This window comes from Lampris incognitus, chromosome 14, assembly GCF_029633865.1.
Source record: "Lampris incognitus isolate fLamInc1 chromosome 14, fLamInc1.hap2, whole genome shotgun sequence".
Lineage (NCBI taxonomy): Eukaryota > Metazoa > Chordata > Actinopteri > Lampriformes > Lampridae > Lampris > Lampris incognitus.
The window spans coordinates 6363495-6382615 of record NC_079224.1 but is presented as its reverse complement, the minus strand read 5'-3'; the positions used below and the strand labels follow the sequence as shown (position 1 = coordinate 6382615).

The following is a 19121-nucleotide window of genomic DNA, read 5'->3' as shown; positions in this document are numbered from 1 at the left end:
GTACAAACTTCTGAAACCCGACATAAAGCCGTGCAGTTCCTCGGGACTCCTGTTGTCTGTGACCTCCTGGCCGTCGCTGGCTTACACCGTCAGTTTATCTTAGTATTTATTACCCCCCTCCCCCCCCTTTCTCCCCAATTGCACTTGGGCCAATTACCCCCCACTCTTCCGAGCCGTCCCGGTCTCTGCTCCACCCCCTCTGCCGATCCGGGGAGGGCTGCAGACTACCACATGCCTCCTCCCATACATGTGGAGTCACCAGCCGCTTCTTGTCACCTGACAGTGAGGAGTTTCACCGGGGGGGCGTAGCGCGTGGGAGGAGATATATACACACACACACACATATATATATACATATATATGTGTGTGTGTGTGTGTGATTGCTTATGGCATGAAACAGGCTTGTACTGCCTCATAAAGAATTTATTTGACTCACTGGATTATTTTGCTCCTTATTTGTTGAGCACTTTCCCTACCGTTGTGTTTCTTTTAACAAAGTTATATATATATGTGTGTGTGTGTGTGTGTGTGTGTGTATAAAACAAGCGGTGTGTATGTTTGAGTGTATCTGTGTACGTGTGTGAGCACGAAGTTAATCCTCACCGTCCTCGTGCTACGGTCCAGCATCAGTTGCGGAGGTCTGTCAGCAGTGCACACATCCACCAGCACGGCGCCAGAAGAGTTGAACTGGCTCAGGTCTTCTGGTCTGTACAGACTCTCTGGCCTGCAAGAAACAAACACGCACAAAGAACAGCTCAGATGGTCTTCACACTAACACCTCCAACAGTAAACACCTCCAACAGTAAACACCTTCAACAGTAAACACACTCCAGCTGGTGGTCTGACTGCAGTAGATGCTGCATTAGACGCTGCAGTAGTTGCTGCAGTAGATGCTGCATCAGACGCTGCATTAGACGCTGAATTAGATGCTGAACTAGATGCTGCACTAGATGCTGCAGTAGATGCTGCATCAGATGCTGCACTAGATGCTGCAGTAGATGCTGCACTAGACGCTGCAGTAGATGCTGCACTAGACGCTGCAGTAGATGCTGCACCAGACGCTGCAGTAGATGCTGCACTAGATGCTGCAGTAGATGCTGCACCAGACACTGCAGTAGATGCTGCACTAGACGCTGCAGTAGATGCTGCACTAGACGCTGCAGTAGATGCTGCACCAGACACTGCAGTAGATGCTGCACTAGACGCTGCAGTAGATGCTGCAGTAGATGCTGCATCAGACACTGCATTAGATGCTGCAGTAGATGCTGCAGTAGATGCTGCATCAGACGCTGCATTAGACGCTGCACTAGATGCTGCAGTAGATGCTGCACTAGATGCTGCATTAGATGCTGCACTAGATGCTGCATCAGACGCTGCATCAGACGCTGCGGTAGATGCTGCACTATATGCTGCATTAGATGCTGCATCAGACGCTGCATTAGACGCTGCAGTAGACGCTGCAGTAGACGCTGCACTATATGCTGCAGTAGATGCTACATTAGATGCTGCAGTAGACGCTGCAGTAGATGCTGCACTATATGCTGCACTAGATGCTGCATTAGATGCTGCATTAGATGCTGCACTAGATGCTGCATTAGATGCTGCATCAGATGCTACATTAGACGCTGCAGTAGATGCTGCATTAGACGCTGCAGTAGACGCTGCACTAGATGCTGCATCAGACGCTGCATTAGACGCTGCACTAGATGCTGCACTAGATGCTGCATCAGACGCTGCATTAGACGCTGCACTAGATGCTGCACTAGACGCTGCATTAGACGCTGCACTAGATGCTGCATTAGAGCGGTCGTGAAGCATGCTGGTAATCTGTGGTGTGGAGCCGTTACCGTCGGGTGTAGAGGTTGGACAGGCAGCCCTTGAAAGTGTCCTTTCCAAGGAACACGGTGGTTTCCGAGTTGGCTTTGAAAGGGGTGGAAGTCAACTGCTGGCCTTCATCCTCATCATCGATAAGCAACTTAATCCTGTTTGGCGACATGATCAAAGTAAATATAATGAAGTAACTTGTCCAAGTAATGATTGCATGCCAGGTCTGAAAGCTGTCAAAACAAGCGCTCTCTCTATACACATCACTTCCTCCAAAACGGTGAGGTGTTATCTCTCTATACACATCACTTCCTCCAAAACGGTGATGTGTTATCTCTCTGTACACATCACTTCCTCCAAAACGGTGATGTGTTATCTCTCTATACACATCACTTCCTCCAAAACGGTGATGTGTTATCTCTCTATACACATCACTTCCTCCAAAACGGTGAGGTGTTATCTCTCTATACACATCTCTTCCTCAAAAACACACTTCATCACCAACACCAGGGTTCTTGTTTCAACTAGTGAAGCAACTTTTTCACAAAGTAAGTGAAGCTATACCCCTCGTCTCTTTTGGTTGCAGTCAAATAATGCCATTTGCCGTCCTTGTATTGGTTCCTAGATTTCCACGCCCTGTCTTTGAACTGGAGTACCACGAAGCCATTCTGCAGCGCGAGTTCAATTCCGGTACCCTGCACAACAGAGAAAAATAGACAATTAAAGCAAAGAGAGAAGGGTGTAAGAGTACCATGTGATCTGTGTGCTGTTCTGTTGTCGCAGGCTTCACACCCGTCACAGTCACAAACTCAAAATTCACCGCAGGATGAGAGCACAGACCGGGTGAGTAAAGGACTGACCGACTGGGTTTTCTGCAGGAGAAGGCCGTTGTTCTCCGTGCTCTTGAAGCCCAGAGAGACGCTGACATCATTAGCCAGGCTGAAGCCTGTGAGGGCAGACGACAGGGAGCTTCCCAAGCTGAACTCTGCTTTGCGAGAGGCCTGGAAGAGAACATGGACAAGGTGACACGGGTGCAACGTGAAGTCCACCGCAGCATGGGAGATGGTACGGTGTATCACTAGTGACCGGTTTAACACGCCGAGATCAACGTCTCACCAAGAAATCTTCGGGACAACCACGGCTGACGCCGACTTTCTCTGCGAAGGTTTCGTACTTATTATTCAGCTTCACGTTCCTCAAGCATCCTTTGAGGGGTTGTATGGTGATGTTATTCCTGTAAGGGGGGAACAGGAAAATCCCATTACTCTCCAGGCAGCGTGAGGTTCAATTCCAAAGGGCACACATCGGTAAAACCAAGACTGATTTTGATGAATGGCGATAGTCACTTACTTTTCCCTCAACTCTTGTGGTAAGCCACCGATGTAATATTCTGTAAATTCTCCTTTGGTGTACTCTGCAGCAGCTCTGATTACCTCTCTATTTGCCGCACGTACTTTGATCGCCTTCCCGCCGGTGGACTCGATTATGACAAGGACTTCTACCAACTTGTCATTCTGAGAAGAGAAAGAGCAGACGGAAAATATTGTTCTAGTTAGCTAAGCCAATTTTATCTCCATTTGCTAAGGTGGGGTGTCATCTGAGGGGCTAAGAGCAAGGCAAAATTACTGCACTGAATATTTAACGGTAGAGACCCTTACTTCAGGAGGGAACAATGTGCGGTCACTCCGAACCGGTGCTGTTAAGACGTTACTGTGAAGAACAAGGTGGCCCATCTCAACCGTCAAACTATAGTATTTGTCCTGCAAAACAGAGGAAACATAGTTCTAACCAAATAGCAAACAACACTGTTGCTTATATTAAATATAAACAAGACATCCAATGCATCACATTATGTAATATAATCTTTGTCCACTGTCCTCTCTCTCATTTACGTATGGGCGAATGAGAGGGAGGACAGTGGAATGGTGAGGATGCAAGGAGTGGAGGTGATGAAGGTGTATGAGTTTAAATACTTGGGGTCAACTGTCCAAACTAATGGGGAGTGCAGGAGAGAGGTGAAGAAGAGAGTGCAGGCAGGGTGGAGTGGGGGGAGAAGAGTGTCAGGAGTGATGTGTGAGAGAAGGGCACCAGCAAGAGTTAAAGGGAAGGTTTACAAGATGGTAGTGAGACCAGCTATGTTGTATGGTTTGGAGACAGTGGCACTGATGAAAAGACAGGAGGTGGAGCTGGAGGTGGCAGAGATGAAGATGATAAGATTTTCACTGGGAGTGATGAAGAAGGACAGGATTAGGAACGAGTATATTAGAGGGACAGCTCAGGTTGGACGGTTTGGAGACAAAGTGAGAGAGACAAGATGGAGATGGTTTGGACATGTGTGGAGGAGAGATGCTGGGTATACTGGGAGAAGGATGCTGAATATGGAGCTGCCAGGGAAGAGGAGAAGAGGAAGGCCAAAGAGGAGGTTTATGGATGTGGTGAGGGAGGACATGCAGGTGGCTGGTGTGACAGAGGAAGATGCAGAGGACAGGACGAGATGGAAACGGATGATCCGCTGTGGCGCCCCCTAACGGGAGCAGCTGGAAGTAGAAGCAGATATTCAAGTCGCATACAGGAAAGATCCACTGTACAGCACAAACAAAGATGCACCTCATTTCCTATGTAGAGGAGCAGTCCATTCTCAGAGCGGGAGTGGATGGTCTGAACCATCAGCATGGTGACCTGTGGTTTACCGACGACTACCTTGGCATACCCGGTACCTTCAAAGTAGTCAGAATCCAGTTGCTGTATATACCTATGAAAAAGGGGGATTTGCTCGTTAAAGTTTTTCAACATTACATCAGATTCAAACCAAGATAGCTTTCACACGGAAACCAATATCGGTACGAGGAGTATTTGCCATCTTTTACTTGGCCGACGTTCAATGAATGAATTTCTTTGTGAAAGAATCGGGTTAATGTGCCTTAAAAGACTCGTTAACAGGACCTTTGATGACAGACAGGTCAAAGTATCTTCCATTAGGAAAACTGCCCAGCTGGAGGGTTTCATGCTGATCACGCCCAGGGCATCATTACCTCTTGCATGGCGTCTCCAAGTTGATGTTCACTGCCTTCTGGAAATTATAAAGGCTGACAAATCTGTCGTTAAAGGAGGAGAACTCGATACAGCCCTTATACTTGGGGTAGTTGAGAGAGGGCGGTGGCTGAGGAGAAACAAAATAGAGAAACGCACTTTAGTTTGGCAAAACTTCAGAATTTGATTCCCTGTCTGTAGAGTGGTTGTTTCATTTGATCACAAAAACGTGTCTTACATTGAAGTTGTCAGGGTAGCCTCCGACGTAGAAGACCACGTCACTAGGACTGAGGTCTAAGAGGTTCTTCATCCCGTCTCCCTGCTTATTTCTTATCTTGGTTGTGTCAGGCTTACTTGATGTGTAGAGTTTGGTGAGGTCCACTTCTGCATCTTGGTAAATCCTAAATAATGACACAGGTACCACGTGAGACTACCCCCAAGCTTTCATCAAGTTCACCGCCTTCACTGGTCTTAAAAATAGTAAAGGTATACTTTTGACTCAAAGGTACAATCCACAACTGATGCACACAGAGGCTGTCCATCTCAGTTCGTTTTGGTCAGATGTCGTGAAAGTTGTTCACTTTATCAGCTGCAAATGAGAAAATCAGCCAATGCTGCACTGCCTTCACTCTCTTTTGTGTCTTTCAGTTGTCTCAATTTCTCAAACAAATGCACAACGTTGACCCGATGGTGAGATGTTTCCTGTTTCTTGTTGTCAGTAGAGCAACTGTATTGTGGTAGCGCTTTCATAGCCATGGCAGTGCATGCCGCTACGGAATGTACCTTTAATATCCGATCATTATGCTCACTAAGGTATTTTCAAAAATCACACAAGATGGCTTTTGGCTACAATACGTCTGAATTTGAAATTGAAGATAAGGATGCTACCTGTGCAGATCCACTTTGTCAAAGAAGGCTGGCTCACTCGCCGACCTGGTGATGGTGTCTGTTTTGATCTCATTCTCAATGCCGTTGAGTTTGTACACAACGTAAAGCACGTTCTTCCTTAGAGCCATGCCTATGTAGTCCGAAGAGGCCTGGGACAGACGATCAAGTTAGCTAACAACTTGCGCACATTCAGTCGTAAAATGTCAACCAAAATGATCCAACATCCGACAGCTTTGTCTTTCAAACCCCACGTGTATGTTCACTTACATCTTTATTGCCGAGGTAGAGCACAAACATGTCTCCCTGGTCTACGGCCTGTCGGCGTCTGCGGGCTCCATCTCCCCGGCCACTGTCGGGTACCGGAGGCCTCTGAAGCATCAGAGACATTGATGTGTAGGCCTTCAAATCCTCCAAATCCCTTGGTGGACGCAGCTCCACGTGACCCTCACCGGCGAACTTCATAGGGACCACAATCTGGAAAGAGAAGTGGTAAATCCAGCCCAAGAGATTTTGTATTAAACAGAGGGCGCGCCTGTAAATGTACTGGAGCTTTTACAGAATAGACAGTTAATGGCTTACAAATGGTCTTATATTTATTTAGCTGTGGGACTTTACCCTGTTGGCCGCATCTCGAGCCTGTTCAATGAGCTCCTTGATCTTCTTGATGTTCTCGGATATGTTGCTGACAGGAGAGAGGTGAGAGCTGAGGTTCTCCACCTCCGAGATCTTATCTTCCAGAGACGGGATGGTGTTCAACAGGTTCTTTACTGCGAACGGAGAACGAAGAGCGATGAAAGGTTTCGGAAAATTATTTATCGACCGTTTTGTGCGCAGACAGCTAAAATATAGAAATCTACGTGATGCACTGTGTGCTCAGCATGAATAGTAAAAATAATGTTTATACTGAGTCTAACAGAAAAGAGTGACTGAGGACATTTGTCCCAGATCCCTCACCTGACTTGTCCACGTCGTCCATAACACTGCTGAGGTTGGAGTCCAGGGGAGTGATGTTGATCTTTTCGACTTCCTTTCTGATCGCATCCAGTTTGTCCAGGGTGGTGCCAGCTGTGTCGTTGGCTCGGGATGCCTTCCTCTTAGCCTGGTCAATCATATCGCCAATGTCATCTGATTGGCGGGCGACGGACAGGAGGATGCGGGGAGGTCAAATGTAAAGAGGACACAGATGAGCTACTGCAATCACTGCACTGCAATCAACTGACAATTCAACACTCATATTATCACAGCTTTGACGTGGCATACCGCGCTTGATCTTATTCAGCTCTGCCTTGGCCTCCTGAATATCCTTCTCCAAAGCTTTCTTCTTCTTTTCAGCATTCTTCAGACGCTCCTTTTGGGTGGTGAGGTCATAACTGGCGGCTTTTAAGGGAAAATTACAGTTAGTAACTGAGCTTCGGCTGATTTTAAGATATGCGATGGAAACAAGCAGAGATGAATACCCTGAAGGTCCCGCTTTGTTTCCTCTGCATCCGACAGTAAGTTGTTTCCATTCTCTTTCAGGACTTTTGCTCTTTTTGTCAGGTCCCCCTTTTTCACACCCTAAAAGAGGCAACAACAAAAAAATGCATTCATAAAAAATCTCAGAATGGGGTGGATAATGGTAAAGGTTTATTCCAGTAAACTCTTTGAATCTTGATGACTTTTCTATCTATCCAGTAAGTGTGCATGTTTGTATCCAGGCAGCATAAGGTGTGTTGACTTACATCCAGGGCCTTGTTCGACGCATCTTTTGCTTCATTGGCTGCGGCCTCAGCAGCAGCGATTGCATCTGTGATGCCCTTGTAGGCCTCGATAGCACCCATGGCATCTCGCACGTCGGAGCGATTCCTCGATTCCTTCACAGCACTGTCAAATGGAGCAGAGAGAAAACAAACATGAGAGCCAAGGCTCAACTATCCGCCTGGAAACGCTGCACAGAGGATGAAAGCAACCAAACAAAAACATCCAAACTACTTAAACATAAAAAAGTGTATGACAAAATAAGCAGATACAGCTAAATGCCGTTGCTTAACAAAATCATCATCAAAGCACCTTAGAGGGGAAAAATACATCTATCTATCTATCTATCTATCTATCTATCTATCTATCTATCTATCTATCTATCTATCTATCTATCTATCTATCTATCTATCTATCTATCTATCTATCTATCTATCTATATATATATGTGTGTGTGTGTGTGTGTGTGTTAGCAGTCATAATACTGAGCAGCCTTCTGTCTCAGTCTCCCATCTCTGAAATGCCACCAAATGTGGAATTTGTGTCTGCCAGTGATTTCACAGCACGTGCTCTGTGAATATGAAAATGCAGCTTTAACATTCAATTTTTTTCCTACAAAGCAGCCTGTCGGCAAACCATGAAGCTACGATTTCACATTCACAAACTGTCTGTCAGTGATGTCAACAATGGACACAATTTCAGTGGAGCTTCAGAGACAAACAGGAGGCTGCTTAGTGTTATGGCTGCTAATGTATATGTCAGTGTATATTACATATATGGGTGCTGCAGCTGCCCACTGCTCCTATACAATAGGACGGGTTAAATGCAGAGAACATGTTTCATTGTAACCAAACAACTGTACAATAACAACATAAAGTGGCTTAAACATATATATATATATATATATATATATATATATATATATTATTTTTCATGAAATTGGTACAATAGACCCTTCCACTCCTAAACTACAACGAGGTTATTTCCCTATCCAAACGAAAGACCTACTCTTGGAGGTCCATGGCCAGCTTGTTGAGGTTCTTAGCATGCTCCTCAGCTCTTTCCACAAGGTCCTTCTTGCTGGCCGCCCGGGTGAGCTCATTAACCTTCTTGGTCAAGTCAGTCTTTGCACCGTCCAACTGTGCTGCCAGCTGTTCATACTCCTGCAGAAGCGAGGGACAAGCAAGTAGCTGCATGTCACACTGCACTCGGGGAAAAAAACAGCCATATCTCGTAATAGAGCATGTCAAGCACAAACACTGATCCATATCTGAGCAGAAGTTATGTGAGGACCTGGAGTTTCACAGGCACAGAATAGAAATAAGGCTGTTTTATGGTGCCATGTATGTACTGTACTGTCTGTTCTCTGTCAATCCTGAAAAAAAAACTGTTTAATATCCTGGAATCTTTTTTTTGGGGGGGGGGGATTCCCCCCCTTTTTCTCCCAATTGCACTTGGCCAATTACCCCGAGCCATCCTGGTTGCTGCTCCGCCCCCCTCTGCCGATCCGGGGAGGGCTGCAGACTACCACAAGCCTCCTCCAATACATGTGGAGTCACCAGCCGCTTTTTTTCACCTGACGGTGAGGAGTTTCGCCAGGGGGGCGTAGCGCGTGGGAGGATCATGCTATTCCCCCCACCCCCCCCCCCCCGAACAGGCACGCCGACTGACCCGAGGAGGCGCTAGTGCAGCGACCAGGACACATACCCACATCCGGCTTCCCACCCGCAGACACGAGGCCAATTGTGTCTGTAGGGACGCCCGACCAAGCCGGAGGTAACACGGGGATTCGAACCGCCGATCCCCCTATTGGTAGGCAACGGAACAGACCGCTACGCCACCCAGACGCCCTCCGATATCGTGGAAAATGAATCTCAGAAATATACACCGGTCAACAGAGAAGCATTTGCAAGGTGCAGTGTGTTGGGTGTACCATTTTACTGTCGGACAGCCTTCTCAGCAGATCTTCAGCTTTCCGCAGCTCAGCCTCTGCCATGGCCATTTGGTCCCGGACCGTGTCGCGTTCCTTCTTCAGGTTTTCAATACGTTTCTTTAATGTGCATTAAAAACAAAAAAAATCTCTATTAGAGCACAAAGAACTGGAACGGACTCTCTATAGAAATATAACATACCTCAATGAGTTGTGGAGACTTTTAAGTTGGATTTTAAAGCGTAGAAGTCGACCATTCCCTCCCTAGCCTACAACATTCTGACAAATGGTGCTCTGCTATTTCGTGCTTGTCATTACCAGTAGGTCCTCCATAGCCTGAGCGTTGAGTCCGTTCTGGGTGTTGGCTTTCTTCACCATGTCTCCAGCTTCCTTCAGGGCCTCCTCCAGGTCCTTCAGCTTGGCTTCGTAGTCCTTCAGCTTGTTTCGGATCTGCTCCGCTGCTGCCTCGTTCCTCTCATACTGCTTGCTCACATTGGCCTTGATGTACTCCAACACTTGAGAAAGCAGAGGAACAGAGGAAATTTGAAATGGGACGGGGCAGGACAGAAAAACAAACACGCGTGCTGACATCAGACTATGTTGCTCTCTCAGCTGAAAAGCAAACAAACCCTAACGTTGTCCCGCCGAACATTTTATCGACCAGCGTTATCGCCTGGGTCAGCCATTATCTCACCGCATCAGACTTCTGATACCGAAAGGTAATGTAAAACATCAACCGATGGGAAGCCAAGTGGCAGAGAACCGTACGTTTCTTGGCCTCGTCTCTTTCCTTCTCGGCAGCATTCTTCTGGGGGGTGAAGTTCCTCTCCTCCATCTCCTTCACCATGCGCTGAGCCTCGTCCAGCATCTTACGCAGGTCTTTGCCGGGCAAAATATCGCCACCGGCACTGGTGCCTATCTTTTTCAGCTGGTCCAGCAGGGCTGAGAAGACACACACACACACACACATGCAAACCCACAGGTTTTAATGGACGACTAAAACAAAGGTTTCACAATAAAGACCTATCACATGAACCCTGTGGCCCTTGATAGGAACGCTTACAAACCAACGAACCACATGACACACCCACACAATGGAAGCAAAGCAGAAAGGCCAGCAAGCAGCTGACGCCATAAGAGACAGCAGCACTGTTGTTACTAAAGCAGAGCTCATCCTGACCTTGGATTTTCTTCAGCATGTTCTGAACCTCGGAGTCCAGATCCTTGGCTCTCCGGTGAGTTTTTTCCACGTCTCCTACTGCCTTGTCAGCCACAGCTGCCCTCTTATCCGCCTGCAGGGAAAATACCCACAGCATCTCATACACTGTTTCACCACTGGGAAGACATGCCTGGTATATAAAAATGATGATGATGATAATAATTATAATAGTTCCAGCACCCTACCTTGTCTTTAAGGGAGTTGACGTCATCCTGGACAGTGAGCATGTCCTGCTCCAGCTGGCTGACCTTTGACCTCTGGCTGTTGACTGTGGCGCCGAACTTGTTGACCAGATTCTACAGAGGGAATACCAACAAAAATGCATGGTACCGTAGGGCTCGTCGTGTAAAATTCACTCGACCGCTCGAACCCTGGTTCAGAGGGCTTTAGGCGAGGCCTCGCAACTTGTTCGGGGCTACTCGCGGTTCGTCAGTGCACATTTGTGCAGTTTCAAAGGAAGCTGCTGCTTTGTGGAGATCATGAGGGTCTGCGCCACTACAAGTCACAACCCTGGCGACAGACGTCCAACGGTGCGGTCCCTAACACATGCTGACATATGAGCCCCGGGACAGAATGCACCAAGATCGCTTATCAGCAGGATTCTGCAATGTTTGCATAAGCACGCCCTTACTCGGCCATACCGCGTGCATGCGTATGTGTGTGTGCATAAAATGGACATTGAGTGAGACTACCACAGTGAATGTTAGTACATCCATGTGGTACAGTACTAGCAAAATAAAACGTGCCCTGGCTACTTGTCAACATCGAATTGGTGACCGTTAATGGCTGTCTTCATGAAATCATCAGCCTTTCTTTTTTTTTCTGGATTTTCTCCCCAATTGTACTTGGCCAATTACACCACTCTTCTGAGCCGTCCTGGTCGCTGCTCCGCCCCCTCTGCTGATCCGGGGAGGGCTGCAGACTACCGCATGCCTCCTCCCATACATGTGGAGTCGCCAGCCGCTTCTTTTCACCTGACAGTGAGGAGTTTCACTAGGGGGATGTAGCGCGTGGGAGGATCACGCTATTCCCCCCAGTTCCAGGTGCCCCAACTGACCAGAGGAGGCGCTAGTGTAGTGACCAGGACACACCCACATCCGGCTTCCCACCCGCAGACACGGCAAATTGTGTCTGTAGGGACGCCCGACCGAGCCGGAGGCAACACGGGGATTCGATCCGGCGATCCCCGTGTTGGTAGGCAACGGGATAGACCGCCACGCTACCCGGACGCCCGTCATCAGCCTTTCTTAACCCCTGTATCACCTTCAGAGCGGGAGGTCACGATGGGACCAGTATTACCTTGGTGTCTGCAATGGCCTTCTCCAGCTTCTCCAACCTTTCCTGGGCCGAGGCGCTGGCAGTGGCGTTGTTCAACTGACGTTTGATTCTTCCCAACTCGTCGTCCAGCTGCTCCAAGTCATTGAGCAAAGTCTGGGCACAGCTATCACATTCTGGAAGACAAAGAGGATCTGATCAGTAAAAACGGTCCTTCAGCCATATATGTTTTTCATTGAAACCATCACTGCCGCAGAGATTTCCTCACCCTGGCATTGCTCTTCTGTGTTGGTGTCTTTGGGCTCCAGTGTGTTCTTGCACACTGCAGATTGGGAAAGAAAGGAAGAAAGAAAGGAAGATAGAATCGTTAATATGACTGACTTAAATTTGGACAAATCGCCATTTAAAACTATTGCCCAGTGTTACGGTGTGTGTCCACACGCTAACCTCCGGTCCTGGGGTCACAGTTGTTTCCGTTGCCATTGCAGTCGCAGGGCCGACAACTGCCTCCTGGGGCCAGTGGCTCGCCGTAGAAACCTGGAGCGCACCTGAGAGGCAGGAAGACCAGTGGGGAAAATGGATTAGTGGAGAAAGAGAAATAGACCAGGGAAGTTTCAGTGGTCCTGCAGGGAATTATCCCACATAGCACTTTGTTTGCATGACCGGACGGATGGATGGATCAGTGGATGGATGACCTCACCTTCTCCGTTATCTGCCTGTACAATCACTCACCTCTCACACCTGTCTCCAGAGTAGCCCGTTCTGCACACACACTCGAACCCGCTGGAAACCTCTCTGCACCCCACTGCAAAGCTGCGGAGGAGCAGGGAGATATTATATTGCTCAAAACAAGTACTGCATTGTGTCGTTTCAGCACGTCGCTTGTTTATCGTTTTCCTTTTGTAGTTTTTTCTCTCCCCAACTGTATCCGCCCAATTACCCCACTCTTCAGAGCCGTCCTGCTCGCTGCAGACTACCACATGTCTCCTCCGGTACAGGCGGAGTCGCCAGCCGCTTCTTTCCACCTGACGGTGAGGTGTTTCGCCAGGGGGGGCGTAGCACGTGGGAGGTGCCCCGACCGACCAGAGGAGGCGCTAATGCAGCGACCAGGACACATACCCCCATCCGGCTTCCCACCCGCAGACACGGCCGATTGTGTCCGTAGGGACGCCCGGCCCAGCCGGAGGCGACACGGTTCGCTGTTTTCCTGACACACCTACCTGTTTGCTTGTGTTCGAAACGGACACGGGCACACCCGGCACGTCCTCTGAGCCGGGTTTCCGTGGTAGCCTTCCTCACAGCGGTCGCACCGGTCCCCTGCTGCGTGATGCTGACAGTTCTGCAAGCCATAAAACACGTTCATCAAACCACACTGTCTGTGCCATACAACACGCTGTGCCGAGCGGAGAGAATGAGGGGGGCCTCCGTCAGGATGCAGGGCCGGTGTGGGGCATCTTAGCCTTTAATGGGCTGCGCTACACCAAACACAGCCAGACCCTGTTTTTTCTTTGTGATGCAAAGAAAGGGAAAAGGCTTGAGGACGAAAAGAAAAAGCCAGACGTTCCCTCTCTAATCCATCAGAAAGGGTGCTCTCTGCTGCACCCTGTCTTCTGCACTAATGTGTGTCCATGTGGCTCTGCTTCTCCCGCAGCCGGGAGCCACAGTATGAACACACCCAGGCCCGGACTTAAGTGTCTTGCGTAAGAGCCGAGAGAACGCTGAGCTTTTAGACGTCTAGGGTTTCACCCCTGCCGTCCCACCACGGAGGCGGGGAGCAGAGATGGAGCGATAACGCCAGAGAGACGGATCGTCCTCAGGCAAACGGGGACCACGAAGTGCTTTCGTGTGGTTGCACAACGCAACCCTGTGGGCACTGGGGCAGGGTGGGGTGCCACCAGACCGCCCATAGAAATGCCCCCGAGCCCCGACTTCTAGACTCTGACTGAGCTGCGGCTCACGCAGGAGGCGGCAGATGAGCCGGAGTCATCACTGTTAGACGTGTGTAGCTGTGCTACACTATATTTATGGGAGTGAGTGAGTGAGTGAGTGAGTGAGTGAGTGAGTGAGTGAGTGAGGGAGGGAGTGAGTGAGGGAGTGAGTGAGTGAGGGAGTGAGTGAGTGACTGAGTGAGTGAGTGAGTGAGTGAGTGAGTGAGTGAGTGAGTGAGTGAGGGAGGGAGTGAGTGAGGGAGTGAGTGAGGGAGTGAGTGAGTGACTGAGTGAGGGAGTGAGTGAGTGAGGGAGTGAGTGAGTGACTGAGGGAGTGAGTGAGGGAGTGAGTGACTGAGTGAGTGAGTGAGTGAGTGACTGAGTGACTGAGTGAGTGAGTGAGTGAGTGAGTGAGTGACTGAGTGAGTGACTGAGTGAGTGACTGAGTGAGTGACTGAGTGAGTGAGTGAGGGAGTGAGTGACTGAGTGAGTGACTGAGTGAGTGAGTGAGTGAGTGAGTGAGTGAGGGAGTGAGGGAGTGAGTGAGTGAAGCTGTGCTACACTATATTTGAGTGAGTGAGTGAGTGAGTGAGTGAGTGAGTGAGTGAGTGAGTGAGTGAGTGAGTGAGTGAGTGAGTTCCTTACCAGACATCTCCCGGTCCTCTCATCACACTCGGTAGCCAGGCCATTACAGTCGCAGGGCACACAACGGCCAAAGTAAGGCCCACTGCCGTCTCTGTAGTAGCCTGGAGCACATTTCTGGAAAAACATTAAAAACAAAACGTCACCCTCTTCCCAAACTTTGTTCGCTTAAAATCCATAATCCATAATTGACAAAATGAACAAAAAACCCAGGGCAATGAGTACGACAGGAACACGGGGCGGGGGCGGGGGGGGTAGAATGACCACATCCCAGTCAGAATATGTACTAATGTGCATCCCAAAACACTAGTGACAACTGTTCAAGACCTGGAAACCAAACAGACCTGATCTTCGCCTGATCACCGCAGTGCTTTTAGAGATGAAGGCGACCATCTAAAACAAGACCGTTACGATCTAGGGTCCCCAACAAGACGCGAAAGGGGCATTTTATCAAGCGTGCAACTACACAACAGTAAACTTGGCGATGAACTTGCCCCTGTATGTGTTGCTGGCATGCTTAGCAACACAGTCTACACACACCCGTTGTCCTCACCGCTACACGGAGCTGCACAACCCGTGGCTGCTCTACACCCCCACGTGAGCTCATCTTTACACCTACACGACACACGGCATCCGACGTCCGTACTTCACCTGGATCTGAGAGCCGGCGTCACTGTCGTCAGATGAAGGAAGCTGAACCATCTGCTCTCCGCCATTCAGGGGAGGGTAGCCAACACTCTGTGTACCCGGGTCGTTTACTGACGGGTACTGTACACGCTGAGTTCCCGGGTCGTCCGCTGAAGGGTACTGTACACGCTGAGTTCCCGGGTCGTTTACTGATGGGTACTGTACACGCTGAGTTCCCGGGTCGTTTACTGATGGGTACTGTACACGCTGAGTTCCTGGGTCGTTTACTGAAGGGTACTGTACACGCTGAGTTCCTGGGTCGTTTACTGATGGGTACTGTACACGCTGAGTTCCTGGGTCATCAGCTGATGGGTACTGTACACGCTGAGTTCCCGGGTCGTTTACTGATGGGTACTGTACACGCTGAGTTCCCGGGTCGTCCGCTGAAGGGTACTGGATCCTCTGGGTCCATGGGTCATGTTCTCTGGTGTAGCGGGGTCTCTGCCCCCTCCGGTGGGGCCGGGGGCCGGCAGAGCACAGCCCGAGCACAGTCATCCATAGCAGGATCCGTAGTAAAGCCCGTCTCTGTCGCAGCCTATCCATGCAAGTATCTGGCATTCCTGACGTGTAGTCTGGGTGAAATAACTCCCCACTCTGCCCTGCCTCGGCCTCTTAAACGCAACCTCGCGTACACACACGCCGCAAGGACACGCCCCGCCACCACTCATCCACCTGAGTCAGCTCTGCAGAGCAGTGTGTGGGCACGCAGACGCACACACCGAATGAGCACCAACGCCTCCTTTCCATTAACACACACACACACTTAAAAAAGAAAGCCCACATTTACACAAACACAAGCCCAAACCGCGCAGCACCTTCATGCATGTGCACATCTACACGTTCTCTCAGCACACATTCTCTCAGCACACATTCTCTCAGCACGCAGGCCAACATTCAATGGTGGAGACAAATGTGAAGTGTTCTGAATGGGAAGGAGAGCGACCATAATACAGAATTGTATGTGTGGAGTAATCATATGCTTCATGTAACCAGGGTACAGCAAGACCTCTGCTTCCAGGAGGGTGTAAAACACTCTCTGCCTGTCTGTGTGTGTATGCAGGTTTGTGTGTGTATGCAGGTTTGTGTGTGTATGCAGGTTTGTGTGTGTATGCAGGTTTGTGTGTGTGTGCAGGTTTGTGTGTGTGCAGGTTTGTGTGTCTATGCAGGTTTGTGTGTGTGCAGGTTTGTGTGTGTGCAGGTTTGTGTGTGTGTGCACGTTTGTGTGTGTGTGCAGGTTTGTGTGTGTGTGCAGGTTTGTGTGTGCGTGCATGTTTGTGTGCGTGCACGTTTGTGGTTTGCAGGTTTGTGTGTGTGTGCAGGTTTGTGTGTGCGTGCACGTTTGTGTGCGTGCAGGTTTGTGGTTTGCAGGTTGCATTAGTGAACACGCTGGCTCCCGTGACTACGAGGCAAGTCAGACGTCTCCAGACAGCAAAGGCATCAAACTCACACCTGAATCATGCTATTCAAACAAAAATACATAGACAACTGGGTGTGTCCGCAACAACACTCACCCCCCCCCCCAACACACACACACTCACACACACTTGGACTGTTGAGCAACACTGTGTTGCTAGTTGCCCCACCCCACTATGTGTCAAGGCACCGCTCCTTGGCTTTACCCCTCAGGGTATGCGTTATACGTCTCATCTGAACACACCCAGACAGAAGGGGGCCCATGTACACAAAGTCAGTAGCAGTTTAGAGCTTCAAGCGTAACCGCACAATGCAGAAGTGCACCAACGGTACCAAAACCAGTCACAAAAACTATGTGCCCTTCAAGCCGCGGCCTTTAACAGTGGACACTGAGCCCCGGGGGCCACGGTGAAAACCTTTACAGCCCCCTCTCTGCTGACAGAACGTGGGTCGTGTGGGGTCACATCTACAAAGCCAGCCATGCACTGCAACCCTTCCCAGGACAGAAGAATTCCCGAAAAGCCTTCGCTCGGCCGAACCCTCGTAAATGTTTGCATTACCTTTCTCCGGGCTAGTTGCCATGCCACCAGCGATAAAAGCGGGGTAATCACTAATATTATGTCTGCGTGATTGTACATCATGTCCTACCCTGGGGCTACATAGTTGGGCTGAGCGGCTGTCAGCCGGGTATTTTCCAGTACATTCCAGCTCATGGCTCCTTAGCTGATGAATTTTTCCCTTGTGAGTGACCTCACCTCGGGTGTGGCTCCGTGTTTGGGCGTGTCACGGTAGGGTCCTCCCCCCCACCCCCCCACGAGAAACACGAGGAGGCGTTCCAGCGGCTCCACAATGACAAGATGCCGTTCGCCTTTCTCCGCCCTACCTGTCGTCTCCTCCAACTCCAACGTGTGTGGGAAACAAATTCTGATTCGTACCCTCTTCCCTTCCCCTCCCTCATCCCCTTTTCCCCTCTTCTTCTACCTCCCTGACTCCCCCCCCCCCTTCACAGGTGCCTTATTTCACCAAGTCCACGTGGATTTACCAACGACGCTTCATATCCGAGAATCAGAGACCTTTGAGTGAGACTTGTTTGGCGGGGAGTTGGATAAGGTGTGTGTGTGTGTGTGTGTGTGTGTGTGTGTGTGTGTGTGTGTGTGTGTGTGTGTTATTTTAATGGCCTTGACCCTCTCACCTGGCAGGAGTGTCCGGAGTACTGCGGCGGGCAGTCGCACTCCTCCACCTGGTGGGCAGGGCCTCCCGCTCCTGAGTCAGTGGCCTCCTCCAGGCCCACCTCCCCGAGACTGAGACGCTGGCTCTGAGTGAAATGCAAGGCCTGGATCCTCAGGCCGCCCAAGCCAGCCAGAACCATCATCAGCTCCTCTCTGGACACCGGCCTGTTTGTAACGGCATGGCGCCAGTTTCCCTGCCCAGACAATGGAGGCTTTAGAGGGGGATTTTACAGGGACTAATGGGTAATCTTTCTTCTTTTTTTTAATTTTGATGGGGACGGGTGTGTGTGTGTGTGTGTGAGAGAGAGAAATCAAAAAATGAACATGGCACAAGTTTTAGCGTGCAGGAAATTGAGATGAATGAACATGTTGGACGTTAGACGATAAAATAAACGAGTTTTCTTCTGAGGACCTGTACAGTTTCAGGATTTCCCGAGGGAGTGTTCGCCTCAGCGGGGATCAGATAGCGATTATTTATGTGCTTTACCTCAACAAGTTGGACTCTGCCGTGATATAATCTGTCTGGCGAGGGAGGTTGCGGTGCAAGATGGACCAGAGTCATTCCCCGACCCTGGTGGGTAGACGAGAATAGAGAAATAACGGAGTTAAGGAAAAGATGAATTCAGAAAATGTCTGTCTGAGCGACACGGTGAGCGCCGACGGGCGGTGCTGTTGGATTTACATACACTCAGCAGGACATCAGGTCTTTTGCTCAGCAGCGTCATTCCCTCACTGGGAATGCCAAAGGATTTGGACTGGTAGGTAAGAAAGCCACCGTAGGACGGCACCTGAGAAACACAGAGAGTGCAAACACCTGAGACACATGTAGCTCAATACAGGGCGGCAGAAGCTACTGGAATGTCATACATCCAGCTACTGACTCTGTCTCCCAGGTAGGAAGGTGGCGCCACCCAGTGGAGGATGTGAACCGTAGCAGGGAGTTCCTGGATGTCAGCCACCACTGTGTTACTGGCTGGGTTCAGCACAGACGGGACCTCCTCCTGATCAAGCCTCTCCAAACGCCAGCCATGCATCTCTACAAACTGACAACACGGAAAACACACCAGGTGGGGGCGATATTGAGTTATTTAGTGACAACTGGTGCACTATGGTGCATTATAAAGATGGATAACCGTTCACGTTCAAGACAAGATAGTTGCATACCTGCAACAGTGATTGTTTGGTAAGATAACAGTAGGGCCATTCGCCTTCGCAGCTTTTGATAGATATGCATTTATAGCAGCACGTCGCTGCCGTCACCCGAGCAGTGCAGGCATCCAATTTCCAACAACATTAATGGACGTGCAGCAGCATAAAAG

The 19121-nt window shown here is 49.6% G+C and overlaps 1 protein-coding gene across 1 annotated transcript in view; it reads right to left on the bottom strand.

Annotated features, from left to right (window-relative positions):
- Nucleotides 1-19121, bottom strand: part of LOC130123470 (laminin subunit alpha-3-like) — a 125106-nt gene that overhangs the window by 16424 nt on the left and 89561 nt on the right. Inside the window, exons 37-69 of the mRNA XM_056292640.1 lie at nucleotides 18684-18845; nucleotides 18489-18590; nucleotides 18290-18373; nucleotides 17766-17996; nucleotides 14477-14590; nucleotides 13124-13242; nucleotides 12636-12716; nucleotides 12351-12451; nucleotides 12172-12225; nucleotides 11928-12079; nucleotides 10814-10924; nucleotides 10590-10701; nucleotides 10178-10351; nucleotides 9728-9924; nucleotides 9413-9529; nucleotides 8488-8642; nucleotides 7464-7605; nucleotides 7200-7299; nucleotides 7003-7119; nucleotides 6697-6867; nucleotides 6358-6509; nucleotides 6010-6216; nucleotides 5743-5891; nucleotides 5093-5255; nucleotides 4857-4984; nucleotides 4432-4576; nucleotides 3483-3584; nucleotides 3175-3338; nucleotides 2941-3058; nucleotides 2685-2825; nucleotides 2389-2519; nucleotides 1848-1982; nucleotides 604-724 (exon numbers count right to left, since the gene is read on the bottom strand). Coding sequence (XP_056148615.1) covers nucleotides 604-724; nucleotides 1848-1982; nucleotides 2389-2519; nucleotides 2685-2825; nucleotides 2941-3058; nucleotides 3175-3338; nucleotides 3483-3584; nucleotides 4432-4576; nucleotides 4857-4984; nucleotides 5093-5255; nucleotides 5743-5891; nucleotides 6010-6216; nucleotides 6358-6509; nucleotides 6697-6867; nucleotides 7003-7119; nucleotides 7200-7299; nucleotides 7464-7605; nucleotides 8488-8642; nucleotides 9413-9529; nucleotides 9728-9924; nucleotides 10178-10351; nucleotides 10590-10701; nucleotides 10814-10924; nucleotides 11928-12079; nucleotides 12172-12225; nucleotides 12351-12451; nucleotides 12636-12716; nucleotides 13124-13242; nucleotides 14477-14590; nucleotides 17766-17996; nucleotides 18290-18373; nucleotides 18489-18590; nucleotides 18684-18845 — 4452 coding nt within the window. The remainder of the gene's footprint in view (nucleotides 1-603; nucleotides 725-1847; nucleotides 1983-2388; nucleotides 2520-2684; nucleotides 2826-2940; nucleotides 3059-3174; nucleotides 3339-3482; nucleotides 3585-4431; nucleotides 4577-4856; nucleotides 4985-5092; nucleotides 5256-5742; nucleotides 5892-6009; nucleotides 6217-6357; nucleotides 6510-6696; nucleotides 6868-7002; nucleotides 7120-7199; nucleotides 7300-7463; nucleotides 7606-8487; nucleotides 8643-9412; nucleotides 9530-9727; nucleotides 9925-10177; nucleotides 10352-10589; nucleotides 10702-10813; nucleotides 10925-11927; nucleotides 12080-12171; nucleotides 12226-12350; nucleotides 12452-12635; nucleotides 12717-13123; nucleotides 13243-14476; nucleotides 14591-17765; nucleotides 17997-18289; nucleotides 18374-18488; nucleotides 18591-18683; nucleotides 18846-19121) is intronic.